Consider the following 24,477-nt stretch of genomic DNA (forward strand, 5'->3'; position numbering starts at 1 on the left):
AAAAATCACCATTTCGTTTAAATTTAATTTCTGGTGGTTCCAACATGGCCTCCTACTCCAGGTATCTACCATCTTTAATCAGCTGCCCCCCTCCACACACACACACACACACACACGTGTGTGTGTGTGTGTGTGTGTGTGTGTGTGTGTAGTCTGTCTGGAAAAACTCCAGCCACTGTTAATATAACAAGAATGGTTTGCATGACATCAGTATAACCTGGCAGCCAAGGAGAGTGGACTGGAATGTGCACATGTGAACAATGACGATTTCACTGTACTAATCAGTGAGGACGGTAGACACCATTGATTGAGCATGTTCACTGTGTGGCCATCACATTCAAAATGACTGAGTACAGCAATGACTCTGCATCAAATTTTGCATTAAACTTGAACAGTCCTCCACGGCAACTATGCAAATGATTCAGAAGACCATAGCTACGGGCAACTGGTGATTGGCAGCTTCATCACCCCAATATGCCTGCTTATGCAACACGTCTCATGCAGAGATTTTTGGCAAAACATCAAATCACTCAGGTGACTCAGCCCCACTACAGCCCAGATTTGGCTCTCTGTGACTTCTGGCTTTTCCCAAAACTAAAAATCAGCTTTGAAAGGAAGAGATTTCAGACTGTCAATGAGATTCAGAAAAATACAATGGGGCTGCTGATGGCGACTGGGAGAACTGTGTGAGGTCCCAAGGTGCCTACTACGAAGAGGACTGAGGCATCACTGTCCTGTATACAATGTTTCTTGTATCTTGCACATTCTTCAATAAAAGTCTGGTTTTCATAGTGCGTAGCTGGATACTTTCTGGACAGGCTTTTTTTGGGGGGGGGTGTGTACATGTGCGTGTGCACATGCATACACACATCACACACACACATTTAGACTTCTAGAAATGATTTATATAGCTAAGTGAATCACATCTGATAATAAACTATCATTGTACTTCCTCTTAATAATATATATTATGATTCTTATTCTTTATATGAATCAGTTTAAAAATAAGTTAACAGTTTACAATTCTGACATTTGGTTCTCCATTTTCTCAGTACTTCTATTGCTTTAACATTAACAACACTTAGCACATAGAAAACATATTAACCCCCAATAACACATGCCTCGTCTAGTGGGTAGGACTATATGATAACTCTACAAGGTGGGGCAAAGTAGATTTTTCATGGAAAATACTACAACAATCCCTACATAATAATAGAAGAATAAATTGTTTCTTCTCATACTAACAAACTACCCTTGCCCCACCCTGTATATGGACTGATTTACACAATACATAAAAACAACCACTTCCCAACCTTACCATCCACTATTACAGACTAACCTTATTTACTAAATGTCCTCTCCTAAGATATCAACTGACAGTGAGAGGCCAGGAGCAGAAACACACGTTCAGAAAAGGGAAGGCGAAGACAAAACTTCACCTGGACTTTTCATCTCACAGTGCCTTGCACCAAGAAGACACTCAATTATTATCTGTAACTTAACTAGTAACTTTAAGACATTGCTTCTGACTGTCCCCAGTAGTCCAGTTGAAATCAAAGGAATATTATACTTACTCTGTATCCAGCTTTTTTGGACTAGCAATTGTCTCTGCACTGCTACTAAGCTCATTGAGAACAATCAATGGATAGATGATATTCTTCTCCATAAAAAGAAGCCACACATGAAGTTTCTCAAACCACATCACAGTGGCTGCACCTAACAAGGGAATATAAGTTAACAGGACCACATCATCTTATGTAGAAAGTAGTTTGGCAATGTGATAACAAAGGAAACTCCTACAACCCGAATTCAGCTTTATTATAAATGACATGAGAAATCCAGTACTTTAATCAACTGTCAACTTCTTTGACTTCTGAGGCACATCCAACTTTGCAACTTAAATGTGGCTTAAATTTGGATGAAATTTATTTTAATTCTTATACCACAGTTTCTAAGCATAACTTTTTCCCACTTATGCCAAGAACTTTTGGAAAACAGTCTACTGTATTAGACAGCCCCTTTGTATTTAAAATCCTAAGACACAGACCCACACACCTTATAAGACATACATCTCAGAAGAGATATGTTTTTTTAAAGATTTTATTTATTTATCTTTAGAGGGGAAGGGAAGGAGAGAAGAGAAGGAGAGAAATATCAATGTATGGTTGCCCCTCTTGTGAGTCCCCTGATGGGAACTGGCCTGCAACTCAGGCATGTGCCCTGACTGGAATCGAACCACGATCGTGTGGTTTGCAGGCCCGCGCTCAATCCACTGAGCTACACTAGCCAGGGCTGAAGAGATATGTTTTTGATTCACACAATTCCTAAGAGTCATTTTCACTACTAATAATATTTTCCCAATACTTTAACATTATTTCATTGGGGAAAGTGCCTAGGATAAACTGGAAGATTTAAAACAAGGCTGTCTGGCTGCATGAAAACAGTGTTGCAGGCTTTACGAAGTTTTCTAACGAGCTATCCCCTTTCAGCCGCTAAAACCAGTAGAAGGAGGGGGGAATCAACATTGCTAATACCTAGTACTTCCAACAAGTCAAAAACCTTACGTTGATTCAAAATTTGTAAACATTTAAACGAAATGTTTTGTTAAGATAAAAAGTAAAGAAACAATATGACCAACGATTTACTCTAATGAAAACTGCTGTTTAAAACAAACCAGATACACTTGTTTTCATTTACATATGACAGCAGTACTGATAGTTTATCACCAAAAAACATCATTCTGAGGTACTTTCTTGATGGCAGGAATGGACCAGCACAGATTCTTATACAGTTTGATGCTATTTTCCCTTATTTAAAAAGCACAGACGTCATGAAAGGTCTGCACAGTGCTGTTACTGCAACCTACATGCTGGTGTTTATTCAGTTCTCTCTCCAGGATCGACCTGGTGACCAGGATTACCGTACCACGATGCTGTGAGCAACTCTGCTAAAGGCCTAGGGAACTGGCTCTGGGAATGCAAAGTCAAGATGGGTATAGAAAGTTTTCTGTCCTGGCTGGTGTAGCTCAGTGGATTGAGTGTGGGCCTGCAAACCACACAATTGCAGTTCGATTCCCAGTCAGGGCACATGCCTGAGTTGCAGGCCAGTTCCCAGCAGGGGACTCATGAGAGGCAACCATACATTGATATTTCTCTGCCTTTCTCCTTCCCTTCCCCTCTAAAGACAAATAAATAAAATCTTTAAAAAAAAGAAAGTTTTCTAAAACGTCCGAGTTCTCTAAAGAAAATACTGTATCTTCAAACAACAGAGGGATTTCCTCTCTATAGTAATTTACTAACTAAAGAAAAGTTTGAGAAAAAAACACTGCCTTATTTAGTCACTAGTGGGTACTAAATTATGACATAGGTATCAACTTTTAATATTTCTCTAAAATGAGGAGTATTACACGTGATGGGGCCAATCGGACTGAATACCTTACAGGACAGAAAAGTCAGGGTATAGATGGGCAAGCATGAATCTTGCCAAGTGGACTGGACTTATACCTCTTTTCGAGTCATTTTATATACTTTATCACAAATGTGAACAAATGACAGCAATTACAGATGTTTTACCTTCTTTTCACCCCTTCAACTCGTTTAACCCCATCTGCGGTAGGACCCAGTATCTCTGGTGGAAATAGGAAGAGAGACCTCTCTATTCCCCCTAAGCTCTGAGTTAAAATATTTCAAATAGAAGCCTTAGAGAGGACTGTTGCCTGCACATGGCAAGGAAACCGAATCGAAGAGTAGGGACTGGAAAGAGGAGTCACAGACACACACGGACGGATGCACCAGTGAGGTCTGTGAAGGACAATCTGGAGAGGGGAGAAGGGAGTTTCGTTCTGCGGAAAGCTGCGCTGTGGCACCGAGAGTTACGCTTCCACCAAAACTAAAGCATCCTGCAAAGCTTCACTCATTACAGCTTCAAACCGAAGCATAAGATGTGCAGCCAAGGTGTGTGCTATTACTGATACTTATCTATCTGTCATCTGAGAGCAGAACAGCAAAGACTCACAGTGTTCAACAGAAGGGCGCTAGCGAAGTACTTACTTCGAACCTCATACTGACTGTACTCCACCGTCTTCAGCAGAGGGTGGGAGAAACAGTGCCACGGCAGCTGCTTCCTAACTTGCGGCAGCACATAGTGGGTGACAAAGCCGACCAAGCCGACCAGTGCATACAACACATACTTGAGAGCAGGCTGAAAGAAGAACAAGGTTGAGGAGATTAAAAGTGATTTTCATTTCAACAGGAGACCTTCTGATTTGTCGGTTCAACTCTCCACTTGATACTGGAGAAAGCAAAGTCCATTTTAGAATCTAAGAATTAAATACTTGTCCACAGTTTCTATACTATGTAGTTCTTCTAAGTCGGCTATCAAAGTTAGTGATTGTTCACGTATTACAAATTTTGTAAAATGTATTTACTACTTTCTTTGGAGTCCCAAACTTCTATATAATGAGAAAAAGGCCTGAAGTGTATCACCTGCTGCTCTAAGAATGTTCTATGTGACTTGCAGAGCAATGTATTTAACTGTCTTAACTGGTACAGATAAAGTACAGCCACTAAATAAACCTGTAAACCTGACTGAAGAGCAGGCAGGTATGAAAAAAAAAGAATTCTAATGTATATATAAGTTCATAAATGAAAAAATCAAGTACCATTGCTTCAAATATTCAAATTAAAAGTTGCATATTTAGAGACTCTGGAACCTCTTGGCCATGCAGAGGCCTCCATCTGAGCCCTGAAAACCACCAGACCTGACTCAGTTGGCAAGTGCTCAAGAATTAATAGCTCAAGTTGAAAGAGTACAAAAACAGGCAAAAATGTTAAGGAAAATGAACATTTTTTGCTTCTGGCCAAATGGACTGTTTTAGGGATTCACTCTCCTACACGAGACAACCAAAACAGAATAAAATATACGAACCAAATGGTCTGCAATACACTAGGCATAAGGGAATAAACAGTGAACCCTGAGAGATAGGAAACTGGTGAGGTCAGTGTTAAGAGGTCTGCGTTGGCACTGCCCCCATTTACTGCTTTGAGGGAGTTTCCATGTTGCAGTGCGGGGCGGGGGGGAACCCACACAAAGCTCTGCACCCACAGCTGACAGGATGACGCTGAGAGCACAGAGACTTGAGACAGCTAGAGTTCACCAGAAGAGACAGCACACAAAAGAGAAGAATCTGAAGATTGCAGAAGGTCCCCCTGGCTTATTCACGGGAATTAGTACACGTGTGCAAGGAAACTCCATGAGACCAGAGAAAGAATCACAAGAAAGGGTGAGAGAGAACAGTATCCAGCACACGCACACTCCCGTCCCCAGAGCCAGGTTGCTGGCTCGAGTATTCAAAAGGGTGTCGCCTCAGTGGGGGGAGTATTAGCCCTACACTGAAAACAGCCCTGGTTTCACAGGGGCTGAAAGCATCGAACTGTTAACAAGTAACTAATAGTACCGGAAAACAAAATTCAAGATTATTTCTAGAAATATAAAACTATCCAATACCCAACAAGGTACAATTTGTAAAGCTCAGCATCCAATCAAAAATTACCAAACATGCAATCAGAAAAGTATGGCCCATGGAGTGGAGAAAAACTCAATTAATCAAAACCAACCTGCAAGTGACAGAAGTTAGAATTAGAAAAGAGTAAGAATGGAATGTTCAGAAAGTTAAGTAGAGGCATGGGAGAATTAAAAAAAAAAGAAGACAAACTTAAGATGAAAATTATAAATTAAGAGACGAAAAATACACTGGATAGGATTAATGGCAGATTATACAATACAGAAAAATTAATGAAGTTGACAACGTAATAATGGAAAATACTCAAAATTAAATACATGCATAAAAAAATTAAAATGAACAGTGAACTACGTAACAGCTTCAAAAGGCCTAAGATGTAGGTCAGTGAAGTACAAGAGGTGGGATTGAGACAGGGCTGAGAGCAGAGCAGAAAGAGAAGGGTGGATTAGCCTTCATACGTTCCTCTAATTTGTGACTATAATCAGCCAGTTCTGTGAGCATCCTGATAAACCATGTCTTGAACTGTGCTTCTGAGAGGCTGGTAATCTCTTGGTCGCTTAGAGTTATCGGCTCTGGGACTTTGAGTTCTTCTCCAAGATTGCTTTATCCAGCAAAACTTTCATTTAGAATGGAAGGGCAGATAAAGTGCTTCTCAGATAAGGTCAAGTTCAAGGAGTTCATCATCACCAAGCCCTTATTATATAAAATGCTAAAGGGACTTATATAAGAAAAAGAAGATGAAAAATATGAACAGTGAAAGGACAGCAAACTCACAGTTATTAACAACCACACCTAAAACAAAAGCAAACCAAGAGGACAGCTAGATCAGGAGTAGAACCATAGACATGAAGAACACATGGAGGGTTAGCAACAGGGGAGTGGGAGGAGGAGGAGGGGGGAGAAGGTACAGAAAATAGCATAGACAGTAGATAGAAAACAGATAGGGGGGAGGGCGAGAATAGTGGGGGAAATACAGAATCTAAAGAACTTGAGACACATGGTTATAAACTAAGGGGGGGAGAATGGTGGGGGAGGGAGTGTGCGGGTGGAGGGGAATGAAGGGGAGGGAATAGAACAATTGTAATGGTATAATCAATAAAATATATTTTTTAAAAAAGAAAGAAAGAGAAGGGTGGAAAAAAATTTAAGGCCATAACTTTTCAAATTTGATGACAACCAGACCAGAGAGTCAACGTAACTCAAGCACAGAAGCGAGAATGAAACCACGGGAAGCTGCACAATCAAACCCACAGCAGAGGACACAGAGACCCGCTTTGGGGAGCGGAGCGAGGGGCACCGAGTGGTCTGCAGGTGATCGGGCACTGCGCACGGGGGGGGGGGGGGGGGGGGACCTGTGCCGCCCACCCTCACCCCGCCCCCACCCCGCCCCAAGTTGAGACGATGAGGTCCCAGACTTCCAGGTGTGCTGGAACAGACTTCAGGGAGTTCATATATTTCAGCAGGATGAACAAACGTTACAATCAAATCAGAAATGAGCCCAACAAGTCATTGTCTCCCCAACAAAAGACCCAAATGCGTCCTCACCTGCAGCACCGTGAACACTGTGCTCACGTGAACAGCAAAGTACAGCACACCGATCACAACACATACTACTAGGTCAGACTGCAAACGTTCACTCTGAAACAAAGCAGAAGCAGTGAACAACCACCTAAAAATTTTACAAAATATTTCCTTCATTTCCAACTGGAAAATTGTGTAAGAAATAATTTCTCACTGATCCTATTCTACATACTTCTTAACTCTAAGCCTCATATTCTTCCCTAATTCCCACATTATTTTGCTTTGACACTCCAATACCAAGGAAATTAAACTTATTCATCTAGTTCCACACACTGTGTAATGTATCATTACAATGTCTTTTATAATGAAACTGTGTATTTTTTTTCCCCTTAATGGTCTTAACTTTTATGGAAAAAGGAAATGAGGTACTGAAGTTACTATATCATTCATAAGGCATATCCTTTTAGATAACAAAGTTATATTTTCATTAATCTATTAAAATGATGAACCTGCATGCATATATCCTATTTTACTTATTGGACTTTTGTTTTGTTTACTGGTTATATACTAAAAATCAGAAATCTCTAGATATCTCTCATTATTGACTGACTCATAGATTCACACTTTGAATCAGGATTCAGAAGTAATCTACATTACATGTAACATTAAATATCCTTTGCTAACATAAAAACTAAAGTCAGAAAAAATATATCCTGAAGCAGCTTTGTATTTCTAAAGTTTTCTTAAGAATATGCGAACAGCCCTGAACGGTACGGCTCAGTTGGTTGGGCAGCATCCTGCAAAGCTGAAGGTGGCAGTTCGATCCCTAGTCAGGGCACATGCCTGGGTTTCGGGCTCATTCCCTGGTTGGGGCACCTATGAGAGGCAACTGATCTATGTTCTTCTCTTTCTCTCTCTCTTCTCCTCTCTCTAAAAATAAATAGATAAAATCTAAAAAAAAATGTGAACAGCTCCTGTTCACTGACAGTAAGTACTGTGTCTAATTCAAGACCTATATAATAAGGTCAGTTTTTCACAAATGAAAAAACTCTGCCCTGGCTGGTGTGGCTCAGTGGATTGAGCACAGGCCTGAGAACAGAAGGGTTGCTGGTTCGATTCCCAGCCTGGGCACATGTCTGGGTTGCAGGCCAGGTCCCCAGTATGGGGGCGTGGGAGAGGCAACCACACATTGATGTTTCTCTCCCTCTTTCTCCCTCCCTTCCCCTCTTTCAAAAAAAAGGAAAAAAATCTAAAATAGTAACTTAGAAAAAGAATTTTATGTTTTGTTCCATAAAACAGATATAAATTTACAGAATTCATTTTTCAAGTAATGACTAAAAGAATGCAGGCAACATTAAAATTCACTAAATCAGAAAAAATTTTAAATTACTATAATTACTGGAGTATATTAAATTAGTCCAGGTTATTGTTCTCTCCTTCAACCAGGAAAATAAACACACACAAGATGTACTTTTTAGATTGTCCTTGAGAAATAAAACACACTAATAAACTGGCAGGTCACTTACAAGAACACAGTTTTTAGCAGTAAGATCAATAACAACAAACTCTAATTTATGTTAATAGTCTTCTTTCAAATCCCAGTTTAAGTGAAATAGGATTAAGACTTGTATAAAACAATGAAATAACTTAATTTTACCTGATCTAAAAATAAATGTTTTGCACACTGTTCTCTGTAGAAACCAATTTGAGGAATGAGCATTTCTTACATGTTAAAATTTTAAACAAAGGCAATCAACAATGTATAACTAATCTGTAACTATATGTAGTTACAGTCTGTAGCTATACATTTTCTCCCAATTGTTAAAAGCCTTCAGAAAGTGTTCATTACATAACATGATGAACTGTCTCAAATTTAAATCTTTTAAGTGATTTTAAAAAGGTTGAACTTACAACAGAATTTCTAAGTTTTTCAGGCAGTGGATCTTTTACTTCAGACAGAGGGTCTTCTGGATTTTTCTCTTCTGTTTTTGGAAAAATCTTAGATTGCATCAAAGAGCTTTATATTTTTAAAAAAGAGAGAAAACAATTAATATAAAAATACACATGTAACCTGAAAACCAGTACTTCCAGTGTCAAATACAGGTCATGATAAAAACTAAGTGATCCAAGCATACTTAGTCATCAGCAAATGGTACATTCTAAAAACATTTAAGACGCCATCAATAATCAGAAATGCCAGCTTATTTAAATTTCTTTAATTCGGTAACAACTGAGTTAACTTACAAAAGTACAGATGGATCACTGCTTTGTCGGCTGAGATGATAGGATACTGCCACTAACAAACCACAAAAGACGGAGAAAAGTACTGGAATATGCTGGCCATCCCAAGAATCCTGTTGAGGGAAAAATGTGATCGGTAATATGTTTCTAATTTACGGTCTGCCATATAATCCTGTAGCTCTATACTATGAAGAAAAGTAACTAAATGCAACAAAAAACTTTTAAACCACATTATTAATTGCATTTTATTCCGGAAATGTTTAGATTTATAACTTTCTGATGGGCTGGAATGGGGCTGCCAGACCACGTTCACATTTGTCGTGGGACAAGAGCTCTATCTGGACACTACGGGTGACTCATTTGCTCCTGATGCACGCTGCTGTCAATCCCTCTCAGATTTAAAGTAATACTAAGCTTGCAGTAAACTATATTCTCCATTTTGAGAAGAAAATAACTTGGTGTAGTAAACTTTTGATTATAATAATAGAGAAGGAAAAAACAACACATGACATCACATTGGGCAAAAGAAAATGTTAACATTTGCTGCTTCCTTGATGCCTTTGCTCACGCAATAGCCATTTTATCTTCCAGAGCACTGAGCAGGCACGCGGTGTCTCCTGAACGAATGAACTGCATCACTAGCCGCACAAAGGCTCAGGTCTAAGGCCAACCAAACACGCATCTGCTCTGCTCACTGCAGTCGCTGGATTCCACCGGCGTGGTGGCTGGCACCGACCAGATAATACCAGTTAACATCTTTTCTCTTTCTCTGGGAATTTGGGAAGGCAAAATAGTACAAGCGAGGGACCAAATAATAGTTTATTATACAACTTGCTTTTTCTCCCCATTTAATAATAGCCTTAGAAACTGCTTCACATTGCAACATAGACACCTTTTATTTTATAATGGCTAAATCAAAGTCTTATCATCACACGGAACACTGTGTATTAAGCCCCATTCTTAGATCTTTGTATTTCCTAAGTAATTATTACAATGATCCTTGGAGACACATACTGTTACTCCCCGATCTACAGATGAGGAAAGCAAGGCACAGAGGGTTTAATTAATGTGTCCAGTTAAGTGGTGGAGCCAGGAACTGAACTTCCTGGTGTTTGAATTTACTGAGAAGAAAGTTAAACAATCTGCGAAGAGTCTGAGAAGGAAAGATAAACACATAAGCAAACAAAATGTATGCCGGACGAGCACTTGCACAGTGGTGATAGGTGAACCTGTCCGGGTATGGAGGGGACCAGATCGCCGAGGTGGAGGCCTGAGACCTGGAGTGGGGTGGGCGATGAAAACAAGTTAAGCCCACAACTTCCACAAAGCACAGCCAAAGGATAATGCCTAAAGCTTAAGAAAATACAAGAAGTAGAAATATAAGTTAGTTTCTAAGAGATATGAAAATAAATACCCCCCCAAAAAGCAGCTCAAAGAACTGAAAGGGGTGACTGTGAGGAAGAGATAAAGGGGCAGGAACTGCTGTTCCTGGTGCAAGTCCTGGAACACCTGACTCTGAAATAACATGCCCGTACGACTCCGGCGACAGCAGATACACTGGGGCACATTCATGCGATGGGAGCAAAGACGATTTAAAACTAAATGGGATTCTTCCCTGCACTAAAAAGGAACAGACTACAGATACACACAGTGTAGATGAATCTTAAAAATACTGTATTCAACAAAATAAGTTAGACACAAGAGTAAATTCCCTTTATGTGACATTCAAGAACAGCAAACCAAACCTACAGTAAAAAGTGGTCAGGGCAGGGAAATTTCTGGTGGTGATGGGAGTATTTTATGTCTTGATAGCGGTGTGTACTACACAGGTGTATGCACTTGTCCACCTTACCGAATTGTGTACTTAAGTATATGCTTTTCACTGTACATAAATTTTGCCTAAATTAAAACAAGTACTTGGAAAAAAAACAAAAGATGATTGACATTATTTAACAAATATTGACACTACTTTTTGACTGCTCTCAGATAAAAGCAAAGTACTGTTAATCAACCTCAAAATAACTTAGTTCATTGAGATAAGGATTTAGAATCATCACACATTCAAAGTAATCCATGACTATATAAAAAGATAATTAAGTACTAACTTACTGAGTAACTTACTAGAAAAACAAACCAAGCCACTTCTGCATTTCTATCAAACTCAGACAGAAGCAGGAGATCGAAGACAGATTCAGAAGCAGGAGAAACAACAGAAACTGTGAGGGACAAAACTGCTCAGGGAAGGTGACCCCATTTGAAAGATGGAAAGATGGTTTGTTCTGCCCACCATAAACTTCCATGGTCTGGAAGTTTCTGCTTCATTATGTAATGGCCCAAATTCTAGTAATCTCTTACAGGTATGAGAACATATGCAAAGTAGTCTTAAAGAAAAAATTCAGCTTTTAAAGAACAAAATGTTCATAAAAAAAACAAAAGAGTAACGCAAGGAAAGCAGATACCATGAAACAATAGATGTAAAAGTCTGTTAGTGAGTCGATCAGAAGAAAAATCATTCCTAACGGTATGTGATGATTTTACCCATTGATTTTAACTGTCCAAAGTTAACACTGTCATGAACCTCTTATGTACTTGTCCATCATTGTGCTATGTATGCACAAGGCACTGTGTGGTTTAAAAAAGAAAAAAAGCACAAAGAAAACATCCTTTATTGGCATACTGCCTATCTTTAAAAAAAAGAAAGAAAGAAAATGTGGACTGAGTGTGTGTATAATGCGACACACATATATATGTATAAAGTGATATATATATACATATATATGTAAATGGAATATTATTCAGCCTTAAAAAACAAGGAAACCCTGTCATTTGCAACAACATGGATGAAATTAGAGGGCATTATGCTAAGTGAAATAAGCCAGAGAGAGAAAGATAAACACTACTGAATGGTACCACTTATAAGTGGAATTGTTTAAAAAAAAGAACTCACAGAAGGAGAATAATAAAGTGGTTGCCAGGAGCTGGAGGAGGGGAAACGGGGGGGCTGTGCAAGTGCACAAACTTTCAGTTGTAGATGAGTAAGGCGTGAGGATCTAATAGATGGCGTGGTGCCTGTAGTTGATAACACTATTTTACATAACAGAAATTTACTAAGACAGAACTTAAATGTTCTCACCAAAAAAAAAAAAAGGTAAACATATGAGGTGATGGATGTGTTAACTCAGTGGGGGAGATCCTTCCACAATGTATACATATATTGAATCATCATATTGTATAGCACACACATACACACAAATCTGTTTTATTTTTGGTGACTGTATAGTATTCCATTGTGTGGCTATATAAAATTAACCATTCACAAATGACAAATATTAGTTATTTCCAGCTTTTGCCATTATAAACGCTGCTATAATGAAATCCTTGCACATAATCTTTGTTCACATACATAACTAAACCGGCAGATTTGTTATAATAGGTGACATCTAAAACTAAAATAGTCTAATGCAAATGCCATGACTAAGAAAGAAGGGAAAAAACGCATCCTCCCACCTATCTTAAGACATGGTGTTCTTAGTTGGCAATTTTACAATCGCTGCTCTTCTGCTACATAATTAAACAGGCCTTTGTAAACGAGGCATTAAAAAACTAACCACACTGTTCACGTCTATAACTGCAACTTCCGAACAATAACTCACTTAACAACACGTGACTCAAAACACTGATCTAAACCTTTTACATGAAGAGGTTTTACAGGTGGTGCAGGTGGGAGAAGCGTGGATCGGGACGGCATTGTCTCCGGTTCCGTCTTGGCCTTAGCTCCATCAAATACCTCCCTCTCTACTAGGCTGTTCCCCTTCCCCTTTAAATGCAATCAAGTTACATATTGTTGTAAAAATCAAAAACCAGAAATCAATCCCCGGCCTGTGTAAGTTTTCCAACTACAGTCTAGAAAGAGTAGAATACATTTCCTTAATATCCATTCAAAACTCCATTTAATCTTCTTCAGCTGAAAGACCAAAGCTCCTGCTTTTGTTACAGTCACCAGTATCCTATTTACTGGTCAGTTCAATAAAAACCTTTTTCAGACTCTACTGCCTCTGAAGTCTCCTTTCTGTTTCCTCCAACACTTAAATATTGGCATTTCCCAGGGTTCTATCCTCACCTATTTTCTCTTAGCAATCCACAGTAGCAGTCTCTTTCTTACTCTTGATTTAATTTTGTTGATGAATTTCGAATCTATTAATTTTAAACCTCAAACCTTTCTACATATAGCTTTCTACTATGTATTTCTGGATACCCCTTAAATGTCAACAAATAAACATGCCCAAATTTAAACAACCACCTTCCTCACTAAATGCCAAGGTTTCCAAGTCTGTGCATTGGTATTACTATCTAGTCAGCTATATGAGCCAGACCATACCCAAAGTCATTTGGAGCTTATTCTGGTTCTTCTCTCTCTACCTAGAGTCCCCAAATAAATTGACCAAATCTAATTTTAAATAAGTCCCACATAATTTTAAGGGTGCAAAACCACAGCCCCTTGCTTCTGACCCTGCTTACATTTATATCCGATTGCTGGAGACCAGGTGATCTTTCCACAATGCAATGTCAATCTTGCCATACTTCCCCTATTTCAATGGTCTTGCACCCCAACCCCAACACGTTCAGGGTGGAAAGGATTGCATAAGCCAGCCATGGCTTACCTTCCCAAACTGACTGAAGCCCGGTTTTCCTTACGCACCAGACCTCCAGCAATTCCAAATGCCTCGCCATTTCCTAGACACACACTTTACAGTTTCATGAATCTTCCTCCCGTGTTTCAATGAACTGATTCCCACTCATCCTTCAAGTTTTCATTAAAAAGCCACCCTTAAAAATTATCTTTAATTCCTTAGGCTGAATAAGGTAATGATTAGTATACCCATAAGACTCCGTTTTCATAGCCTTCATCACCCTCTCTTGAAAGTGTCTGAGTCACTTTTCATAGTTCTTTCAATCCTATTATTCTCTGATTGTTTTATACTAATCATAAAGAAAAAGTAGTAATAGGGATTGAGGGTTGTTTATGAGAAATTTAAAGCTTTTATATTTACAATTTGGTCATGATCTTTTAAAAACAGAGCTAATAAGGCTCATCCAGATCCTTCTAAACCAATAAATAATACCATTAAATTTCAGCACATTAATTTTACTAGAATATGTCTTAAATTGCAATCTTTGAACTAGTTTTCAAAAGTTTTATGAAGTCTTGATAAGAACAGTAGTTACATATATTCTTACCCAGAAATCTAAAACTAATTCTGTATTGTTAATACCATTCCCACCTCTATTCCAGACTAGCCTAGGTTTTTTGTTTTTGTTTTTTTTTAAATATTTTATTTATTTATCTTTAGAGGGGAAGGGAAGGAGAGAGGAAAAGAAACATCAACGTGCAGTTGCTTCTCGTGCATCCCCTGCTGGGAACTGGCCCCTGCCGGGAACTGGCCTACAACCCAGGCATGTGCCCTGACTGGGAATCGAACCACGATTATCTGGTCCACAGGCCCGCGCTCAATCCACTGAGCTACACCAGCCAGGGCTCAGACTAGCCTAGGTTTTGATAATCTGTTTTTAATATTAATGTGATAACTGCATGGAAAAGAATTTTATTTTTATAATGGTTAACTATGAAAATTGCTTGCAAATTCAAAGTAAATGAGAAAAATGTTCAACATAGGAAGATCTTGGGAATTCATGCTGAAGTGGCAGGAGAAAAAAATCATTTTTACTCAATTTAAAACACGTTTCATACTGGAAAACAGCCTTAAAGACAAAACACAGCACCACACACTGCCTACCTTCAAAGCGCCATAACACAGCCCATAGAGCAAGGCTACCGCCACCACGCTGCAGACGAAACTGTAGAGTGCCGCCAGCAGGCTCGTAGTGGCTAGACAGGAGAGGAAAAATAATGCTTCATGAACATTTATGGGGAGAAAGTATCTTTAAAGGGCACTGGAAAGTATTTAAAATTGTATAATGACTATAGTTAAATCTTTTCGTTTGATGTTTTAAAAATTCAGTTACTTTATCCTGTGCTTTCAAAGGATTCTGAAATAACAAAGACTTACTGTTCACAACTTTTGATACAAGATAAAACATATTCACTTTGAAAGTAATGAACACTTACAGCAAAAAAAACTCAGGGCTATATTATGCTTCAAAAATGGTATGCTTTACAAAAATATGGGGAGACAAAGGTTGCCAAGGCCAGAAAAGGACTAGCGATATATTAAGCATTCACTAAAAGATATTAGGCTATGTAAGCAGAACCTGTGTGACCCACAGAAGTAAACTGTACTCCCACGTGTTTGTTATTTCTCACTAAAAAGAACAGATCTGACTAATTACTAACAATAACAACAACACTAAAATAGATCCAATGGGATTATAGTATTAGGGGATAGAGGATGGCTAAAATAGCTTGTCTTTATCTTTAAAATATGGATTACAGATTTTCTGTAATGGTAATATTATACGGTTAACAAAAAAAGACATCTACAGGAAAAAATTTTCCTTAGGAGATATTTAAAAAAAGCACAAGCCTGTTTTTAAAAAGAGACTTGCACAAGTCTGTCAATCACATGACAAAGCCCACTGCTACACATTACCTACATGACACCTAATGTAGGCATCTGAGTTAATACAGCACCTATAATGGTCCCTGAATCCTGAAACTGTCTTCTACGTATTAAGGTATGCTGAAGATCAGCCCAGTCTTATATTCGCACCCCTTTCAAAAATTTTTCAAAACGTCAAAAATGCTCTACAAACACAGAAATGTAGAAAGGCATAGTTTCTATTTAAAATTTAAGACGCATAAGCAGAGATCTCTCAATGCACATATTTGGAAGATAAATGACGACTGCAAATGTGAAGTATAAAGAGAAATAGACAATAACGGTAATTTCTTTCCCTTTTATATTATTTCTCTAGTTGTATATATATCTTTCAGTAAATTTTTAAATGGTTAAACCAAGTAAGACTGTATTTTAACCATGGTGGTTGCTCGTAGGATTATTTTCAAATTGTGCAAACCATCTCTATTCATTCCGGTGTAATACTGGTCTTACTTATTTTGAAAATGAAATACACATATAATAGGGAAATAATTTCTCAGTATATCAATTCATAACCAAACTCTAGAAACAGAGATACTTCTAAAAAACATATTTAGGAAAATGCTTTCGCTAAAAGCTTTTGGTGTTCCCCTTTAAAAGGCACAAGAAAGCACCCAAACCAAATATATAAGCACACTAAATGCATACACCGATTCGAAATCCAACGATAATGCCATGCATCAGAGCTCAATTTGGAAAAGACGACCTTTTATAAATATGCCGTAAGTCTATACAGGTTCCATGTGAACTCACTATGACTTCGAGTTTCAGACCACAGCATCTCACCATTTCTATGAGTCAACTCCATTAGCCCTATATGTTTCACTAAAGTGGCAGACTTGACTGCTTTTTCATATCTACAAATTAATTCCTGATCAGTCTTCAATTAATAAATAAGTATATGTTTCTAATTTCAATTCTAAAATGAAAATTTAAAAATTTAAATCTAAAAATTAAACTTTTAATGTTCAGTTTATTCCTTAATGATTTGTAAAAATAATATTGTCAACTGCAATTTTTATGAGCAAGTACTCACCATTACCACCAAAGATATGAATATCCAATTGTTCACAAAGGTACATGACAAATGTATTCACCTGAGGCAGGAGACCAACGAAAAAAACCACTGGGAAACAGAGTATAAACACTATAAAAGGAAAGAAAAGCATATTTAAAAATAGGATATGCCTCAACCATCATTTTGTTCATTTAAGATCATAAAATGATAAAAAAATCAAAAAGTAAACTACAAAGCAATTTTTTAAAGATATTTTATATTATTTCTCTCTATGTAACTGCTGGGGCATTAAATAATCTTTTCAACTATGAAAGCTTTTAAAATCTGTTTTAACCATTTTCACATCACAGAAACCTGAGCTATAGAATCCAAAGGAAACCTTTCACCGTCCTCTTCAAAAACAGAAGAACTATCGTATTTGCTCATTCGCTTTTCTTCATTCATAATAGTCCTATTGTTGTTTCTCACGGTGAGGCTTACAATAAATAACAAAGTAAACCTATTAAAACTATTTATATCCACATATTTATCAGTAAACTATTTGTATACAAATAAATTAATGTTAGGACATGAAACACTTTAAAGATGACTCACCTATAACTAAATCTCTGGCTGACACAAGCACCAGTGGATTAGTGAAAGTGACTCCATATAATTTGAACTTGGTTGTAGTGAGGTTTTTGCTTCCGTAATCCAAGAGCCAAATAAGACCACAACATAAACAGAAATAAACTGGTCTACTGTAGGCAATGATACGATTATGACCCTGAAAATGACATTTAAAAAGTTAGTTGAGTTCACTTTAAGAGTCACAACAGCTACTGAGATCTTCGATGGCTTATATTCTAAGGATTCAAAACGTTTCTATATGGAAGCCTGATTTCTGACTGTTGCAAAAGGGAATTACAAATATGGAAAGGAAGAAGAACTGAATGAACCCTGTGAAACTGGATTGAATTAGAGGTATCAGTATGAGCTCATTATTATTAATATCTAAATAAATAGAATAAGAATAGATGTGTGTATGTGTCAAGTTGATCCTCGAACAATTCAGGCTTAGGGGCACCAACCCGCCACCGCTGCCACCACCATCGCCAACCCCACCCCTGACCGTCAAAAACCTGCATAACTTGTGACTCCCCAAAAGAGGGTTAGAGGCACTGACATTCTCTCCGCAGTCGAAAATCTGCATATAATTTCTGACTCCAGAAAAACTTAACTACTAATAGCCTACTGTTGACCAGAAGCCTTACCAGTAACATAAATAGCTGACTGACACATACTGTGTATGTTATACATATCATATGTGGTATTTTTATAATAAAGTAAGCTAGAGAAAAAAATGTTATTAAGAAAATCATTAGGAAGAAAAACTACATTTACAGTATTTATTTTAAAGAATCTGTGCATATGTGGACAGATACAGTTCAAAACCATGTTGCTCAAGGATCAATTGTACATACACATCTATTCTTATATCTATGGATATATATATATCTGTACATATGTATATACATATATACATTTCCTAGCTTTATACAATGAGAAGACCTAGAAGCAATGACATTCTAGGAATATAGATTACTACTATCCACATTTTAGTTTATATATACCATTACTCACTAAAAAACAAACAAACAAACAAACCAGGGCTCCATAGAGAAAAGGCTGGTTTCACGCTAGGGTAGGGAAAGTATGCAACGAGCTTGGAACACATTATAGTGTACCTCTCCCACCCCCCAACTGAAGGACGAGATTCAAGAATGATAAGGATACGCCAAAAAGACACAGAAGGCAGCTAGATGGACTCCCAATGGCCAAATCAGAAACAATTTGAGCATTAAAATAAATGACAGTAACATATATAGTTGATTGGATAAAACAAGAACGCATGAATCTACACCAATATTAAAAATAAAGACAGAAGGGGAAGTTATTCCTTACAGTAAAAAGTCAACAAATACATTTAGAAGGAATGATGTAATTAGAAAATTACTATTTGGCAACAATCAAATGATGGTTCAGGCAAGAAACATCAATAAATATTAAAAACAAGTGGGTGGAAGTCTGAAGGGCAAATGAATATATATATTATCTCAAGTATCTCCCTGCAAGATATTTAACTACAAAAGAAAAATAATAACATTACAGTAGAGTAGAGGTTCTCAAGGGAGTGGGAGGGGATTTTGACCCCCAGGAGACATTTGACAATGTGTGGAGACATGCTGGCTGTCACAGTTGGGGTGGGGGTACTGACATCTAGTAGGTGGAGATTGGAGATAAAGCTAAATACCCTGTAATACCCTGTGCCCTACCGGACAGCACCCTAATCTACAAGAAAGATTATCCAGCCCAAAATGTTCATATTGCAGAGGGAAAATACCCTGCAGACACTACCCTTAGCCAAAACACAAGTTAACACCACCAACAAAACAATCAACCAGTGCCATGTGCATCCTGAAGTGATGCACTGAGAACATACCACTTTTGTAGTGTTCCTACCGATACAGGCATGGCCTGTATCCAATCGAGAAGAAATAGACAAATTCAAACTGAAGTACGGTCTATAAAACACCTGGCCGGTACCCACCAAAAATGCCAATGAACTGCTCCAGGTTGAAGCAGGCTAAATAGACCAAATGCACTATCAGGGATGTTTTACTGCCAATTAAGAAAATAGAAAACACCCAAGTAAGAACTGTAGCTTAGAAAATAGTCGTGTATCAACATTAACGTCCTGATTCTGGTAATTATATTGAATTAATGTAAATAAATACCTTTGTTGCTAGGAAACAAAGACATAGGGGCATCGTGTCTACAATTTCCTCTCAAACAGTGTGCATGTGTGCGTGTGAGAGAGAGTGAGAACGTGTGGAGGGAGAGGGAGAGAGAGAAGGACTAGGAAGGAAGCGTGCAAATATGGTGAAATGTTCACACAGGGATCTGGGCAAACAGCATCAGGAATTCTTTGTACAATCCCTGCAAATTTTCCCTAAGCCTGAAATTATGTCAAAATAAAAAGTCAAAGCCAGTAATTCCACATATCATTATATTTCAAAAGAATTTTTACAAAATAATAAATAAGCAGTTGAAAGAAAACCCTGTGCCTCCTTGTTTTGCCCGTCTACTCACACTGTTAAGTGTCCCAGTGCATGGCTGAAAATAATGGCTATTCAAGGAAGAAGGCATCACTATAAACCATTTTTGGAGTCTCATTTTGAACCACTTTGAAGAGAATGCCCTTTGGTTCTTTCTACTAAGTAAATATTCTAGGGTGAGGTCTAAACCCAAATCATGCTTTATAATAAATAGTGTTAGGTAGCTAATACTTCTGCCTAAAAGTCCCAAAGTGAGTAACAAGATTTTTAATCTTCTTAGTGTCCACAGCTCTAAACATCAAATCAACTCATTACTTCTTTATTCTGTCTCTTAATGATTACTTAAGCGAAATAATGTAAAGTTTTTCCTACTTCAACAATTCTATTTTTCAATACTCATGATTTATTGTTCAAAATTTATTTAATGCAAGTCATCAAATAACCGTGAGTTTGTATGAACCATGTCTACCTACCTGCAGGCCTCCACCTGCAACAGGCTGTCATAAACGAATTATGCTCATTTCCAACCAAGATTTAGAGTCCACAATTACACTGCCATTTTATTTCATGTTAATACATCACCTGTATTTCTAGTAGTGTGTCAAAACTTAGATGAGAATGTAATAACATAAATATTAATTCAACCTGACATATGACCTAAAAAAAGGTTTTGATGAATGTTAAAGAGTTACTAGAGTGACTTACATGTCTGGGGGAAGAAGAATCTGGTTGAACACTCTAAAAATAAAACAAAAAGAGAGATTACACTACTGAAGTCTTGGTAATTTTACAAGCAACTTTCAAGTGCCTAATATACTTTCAAGTATTTCACAGCTAAGAAATGACCTACATCAATTCTGCTGAAAAATCAACAAAAAACAAAATATCACCTCCAGATAGCAGTGTGACTGTGGTATTAAAAAACATCTCAAATCTTTCCAGACTCTTACTTACTGTGGTTAATTAATCACTCGCATCTAGCATAACATTTCGGAAATGGCGAATGGAGGAAAGATCCATCTTAATGCCTGGCTCATTACCATGAGTAAGTATGTTAAGGTAGAATGCTTTCTTTTCTTTTAATCTTATTTTTCAATCACAGTTTATGCTCAATAAAGCTAAACAGTTTCAGACGGTTAATCGCAGTGGGTTTTTTTGGGGTTTTTTTTTTAAATATATTTTATTGATTATACCATTACAGTTGTTCTATTCCCCCCCTTCAATCCCTTCCACCCGCACCCTCCCTCCCCCACCATTCTGCCCCCCTTAGTTTATAACCATGTGTCTCAAGTTCTTTGGATTCTATATTTCCCCCACTATTCTCGCCCTCCCCCCTNTTATGCTCAATAAAGCTAAACAGTTTCAGACGGTTAATCTCAGTGGTTGATCACATACTTTAGGTAGAATGCTTTCAAATGCAGCATCACTCCATTCAAGAAATGCACAGAATATGGGTGAGCTTATACAAATTCTAGTTCTGCCCACAAATTCCAAGTTTACTACGCAGTTCAATGTTATTTATATCAAATATATCGTCTGCATTCTCACAACAAAATCATCAAATAAGTTAGGCTACATCTTTGTAAGAGACTTTATCACCTTTCCATAAAAATGTTCAAAAGGTGTTACTCTCCAAATCATGACTTTTCTCCCAAGTTTCAGTTCACTTCCAAAAGCATAGCGCGCAATTTCTCTAGGATGGTCTATCATCACCCTACAATTCTAGACTGGGCCAAGCTTACTGAGTTTGGCACGTGTCCCTAGGCTGGACAGGAGACAAGGTAATCTTTAAATTCTCTCAGTTCCAACATCTATCTGTTCAGACCTTTCATATTTCTGTTTATGATATTACCATTCTTCTAGTTAACTCACTTCAAAAACCTCAGTCATATTTTACCTTTTCCATATCTAACCACAGTACCTAAAAGCAGTGGACAACATTAATTGGGCAGGGAAGAATGNTTGGTTGTGTCTTTGTTTCTCCAAACCTTTGTTTTATTCAAACTTGGTTGTGGGAGAAGGCACAGTATTTCCACCTATGCCTCCATCTTGGCGGAAGTCCCTAATCGCAGTGGTTGATCACATACTTTAGGTAGAATGCTTTCAAATGCAGCATCACTCCATTCAAGAAATGCACAAAATATGGGTGAGCTTATACAAATTCTAGTTCTGCCCACAAATTCCAAGTTTACTACGCAGTTCAATATTATTTATATCAAATATATCATCTGCATTCTCACAACAAAATCATCAAATAAGTTAGGCTACATCTTTGTAAGAGACTTTATCACTTTTCAATAAAAATGTTCAAAAGGTGTTACTCTCCAAATCATGACTTCTCTCCCAAGTCCCAGTTCACTTCCAAAAGCATAGCGCACAATTTCTCTAGGATGGTCTATCATCACCCTACAATTCTAGACTGGGCCAAGCTTACTGAGTTTGGCACGTGTCCCTAGGCTGGACAGGAGACAAGGTAATCTTTAAATTCTCTCAGTTCCAACATCTATCTGTTCAGACCTTTCATATTTCTGTTTATGATATTACCATTCTTCTAGTTAACTCACTTCAAAAACCTCAGTCATATTTTACCTTTTCTATATCTAACCACAGTAACCTAAAAGCAGTGGACAACATTAATCGGGCAGGGAAGAATGGAACCAGGGAACAAATTTAACTGCTTTAAGGCAATAAAGGAATGAATTAAGGTGGTTGAAATGGAAAGCAAGAACAAAGGCCAGAAATTTTAACAAAGCACACTGAAAATCAAAGAAACCTGGAAGGAGCAGAGGCTGTAAGGTTTTGAACAGTATACTACTGTCAAAAGCAAAGCAACTGGGAAAGAAAAATATCAGGAGATGATGATGTGCTAATTTTTTTAATGTGCCTGTTAGATAAGTAGGACTAAAGCTTGTGAGAAAAAGGTGAAGACTTTGAGATATAAATATGGACATAATTCATTTATGGGACAACCAATAAAGTAATAAAATAGGATGACTTCACTGGCAAGGAATTGCAAATTGAGAAAAGGGCCAAATAAAACCCTTGAGAATTCTCATAAATTAAGAAGTGGTCAAAAGAACAAACAGGCATCAATAATGGAAAATAAAGTTATCTGAAAAGTAGGATAATTTTCATGGTAGTATAAAGTCACAGACAACAATGAGGAGAATATAAAAAAGAGAAGGTAGTATTCATAGGTGTTAGGTGAATATTCACCGAAAATGAAGCCTAAAAAAAGGACACAGATTTAGCAATTGGAGATCATTAGCAACCACAGACTATAACTCAGTGCTGCAATGAGGGGAAAACATGGATGGGTCCTAAAGAAGTGAAGCGCTGACTTAGGTGGCTTATCCAGATGCCTCACTACAGACACCTGGTATAAACACAACGAAACCAACAGTTTTCAGGATGTGTTCTTCGTGACAGCGTGTATCAGGCAAATGAACAATACCGGCAGGAGTACTTACTGATTAAGAAAGGAAGGGAAGGAAACAGTCCATGCTGACAGTCCACAGATTTTGCACAGAAGGAGAAAAATTTGTTACCTGATTCTCCCATTTTTAGAAATCTTAAAATTGATAAATTTTGGTATTTTACAGCCATTATTAAAACAATAGCTAAGGGACATCAATCTTCTGTTTTCAATGTCCCAAAGGAACATACATACTTATTCTGACATTATCGTACCTATCCATGGTGGGCATTAATAAATTTCACCTACAGAATAAAAGACTTAAAATATAGAAGTAGAAGAGTTAATGTTGATAAATAAAGAAATAAATTTCAAAAATGCAAATTCTTATTTGTAACAAATACCCAAATATTCTTTTTCCTTTAAACGTTTTTATTCAAATTTATTTTTATTTTTAAAGTATATTTTATTGATTATGCTACTACAGTTGTCCCACTTTTTTTCTCACCTTTATTCCCACCTCTGCCCTGCACCCTCCAACCCTCCTGCATTTACCTCAACTCTTAGTTCATGTCCATGGATTGTACATATAAGTACCTTGGCTTCTCCATTTCCTAGACTATTCTTAACCCCCCTGTCTATTTTGTACCTATCATTTACACTTATTCCCTGTACCTTTTCCTCCTATATTCCCCCCTTCTCCTCCCCACTGATAACCCTCCAGGTAATCTCCATTTCTGTGATTCTGTTCCTGTTCTAGTTGTTCACTTAGTTTTAGTTTTTTTTAGGTTCAGTTGTTGGTAGTTATGAGTTTGTTGTCATTTTATTGTTCATAGTTTTGATCTTCTTTTTCTTAGATAAGTCCCTTTAACATTTCATATAACAAGGGAAGCACTTATTCTTCCCTTCCATTCTGGGAAGACCTTATCTGAGATCTTACCTGACCTTATCTGGGAAGCACTTTATCTGCTCTTCCATTCTAAAGGATAGCTTTGCTGGATAGAGCAATCTTGGATGTAGGTCCTTGCCTTTCATGACTTGGAATA

The 24,477-nt window shown here is 37.6% G+C and overlaps 1 protein-coding gene across 10 annotated transcripts in view; it reads right to left on the minus strand.

The window, feature by feature from the left end:
• PCNX1 (pecanex 1) overlaps positions 1-24,477 on the minus strand; it is a 129,467-nt gene that overhangs the window by 29,249 nt on the left and 75,741 nt on the right. For all 10 annotated transcript variants that reach the window (XM_037031511.1, XM_037031512.1, XM_037031510.1 and 7 more), the window contains 9 exons: positions 20,722-20,754; positions 17,513-17,684; positions 16,937-17,047; positions 15,079-15,170; positions 9,287-9,396; positions 8,954-9,059; positions 7,067-7,159; positions 4,050-4,200; positions 1,575-1,716 (listed from right to left, as the gene is read on the minus strand). In XM_037031511.1, the coding sequence (XP_036887406.1) occupies positions 1,575-1,716; positions 4,050-4,200; positions 7,067-7,159; positions 8,954-9,059; positions 9,287-9,396; positions 15,079-15,170; positions 16,937-17,047; positions 17,513-17,684; positions 20,722-20,754 (1,010 nt within the window). The remainder of the gene's footprint in view (positions 1-1,574; positions 1,717-4,049; positions 4,201-7,066; positions 7,160-8,953; positions 9,060-9,286; positions 9,397-15,078; positions 15,171-16,936; positions 17,048-17,512; positions 17,685-20,721; positions 20,755-24,477) is intronic.

Source organism: Sturnira hondurensis, unplaced genomic scaffold (genome assembly GCF_014824575.4).
Source record: "Sturnira hondurensis isolate 20B ecotype Veracruz unplaced genomic scaffold, ASM1482457v3 Scaffold0021143, whole genome shotgun sequence".
In the NCBI taxonomy this organism is placed as follows: Eukaryota; Metazoa; Chordata; class Mammalia; order Chiroptera; family Phyllostomidae; genus Sturnira; species Sturnira hondurensis.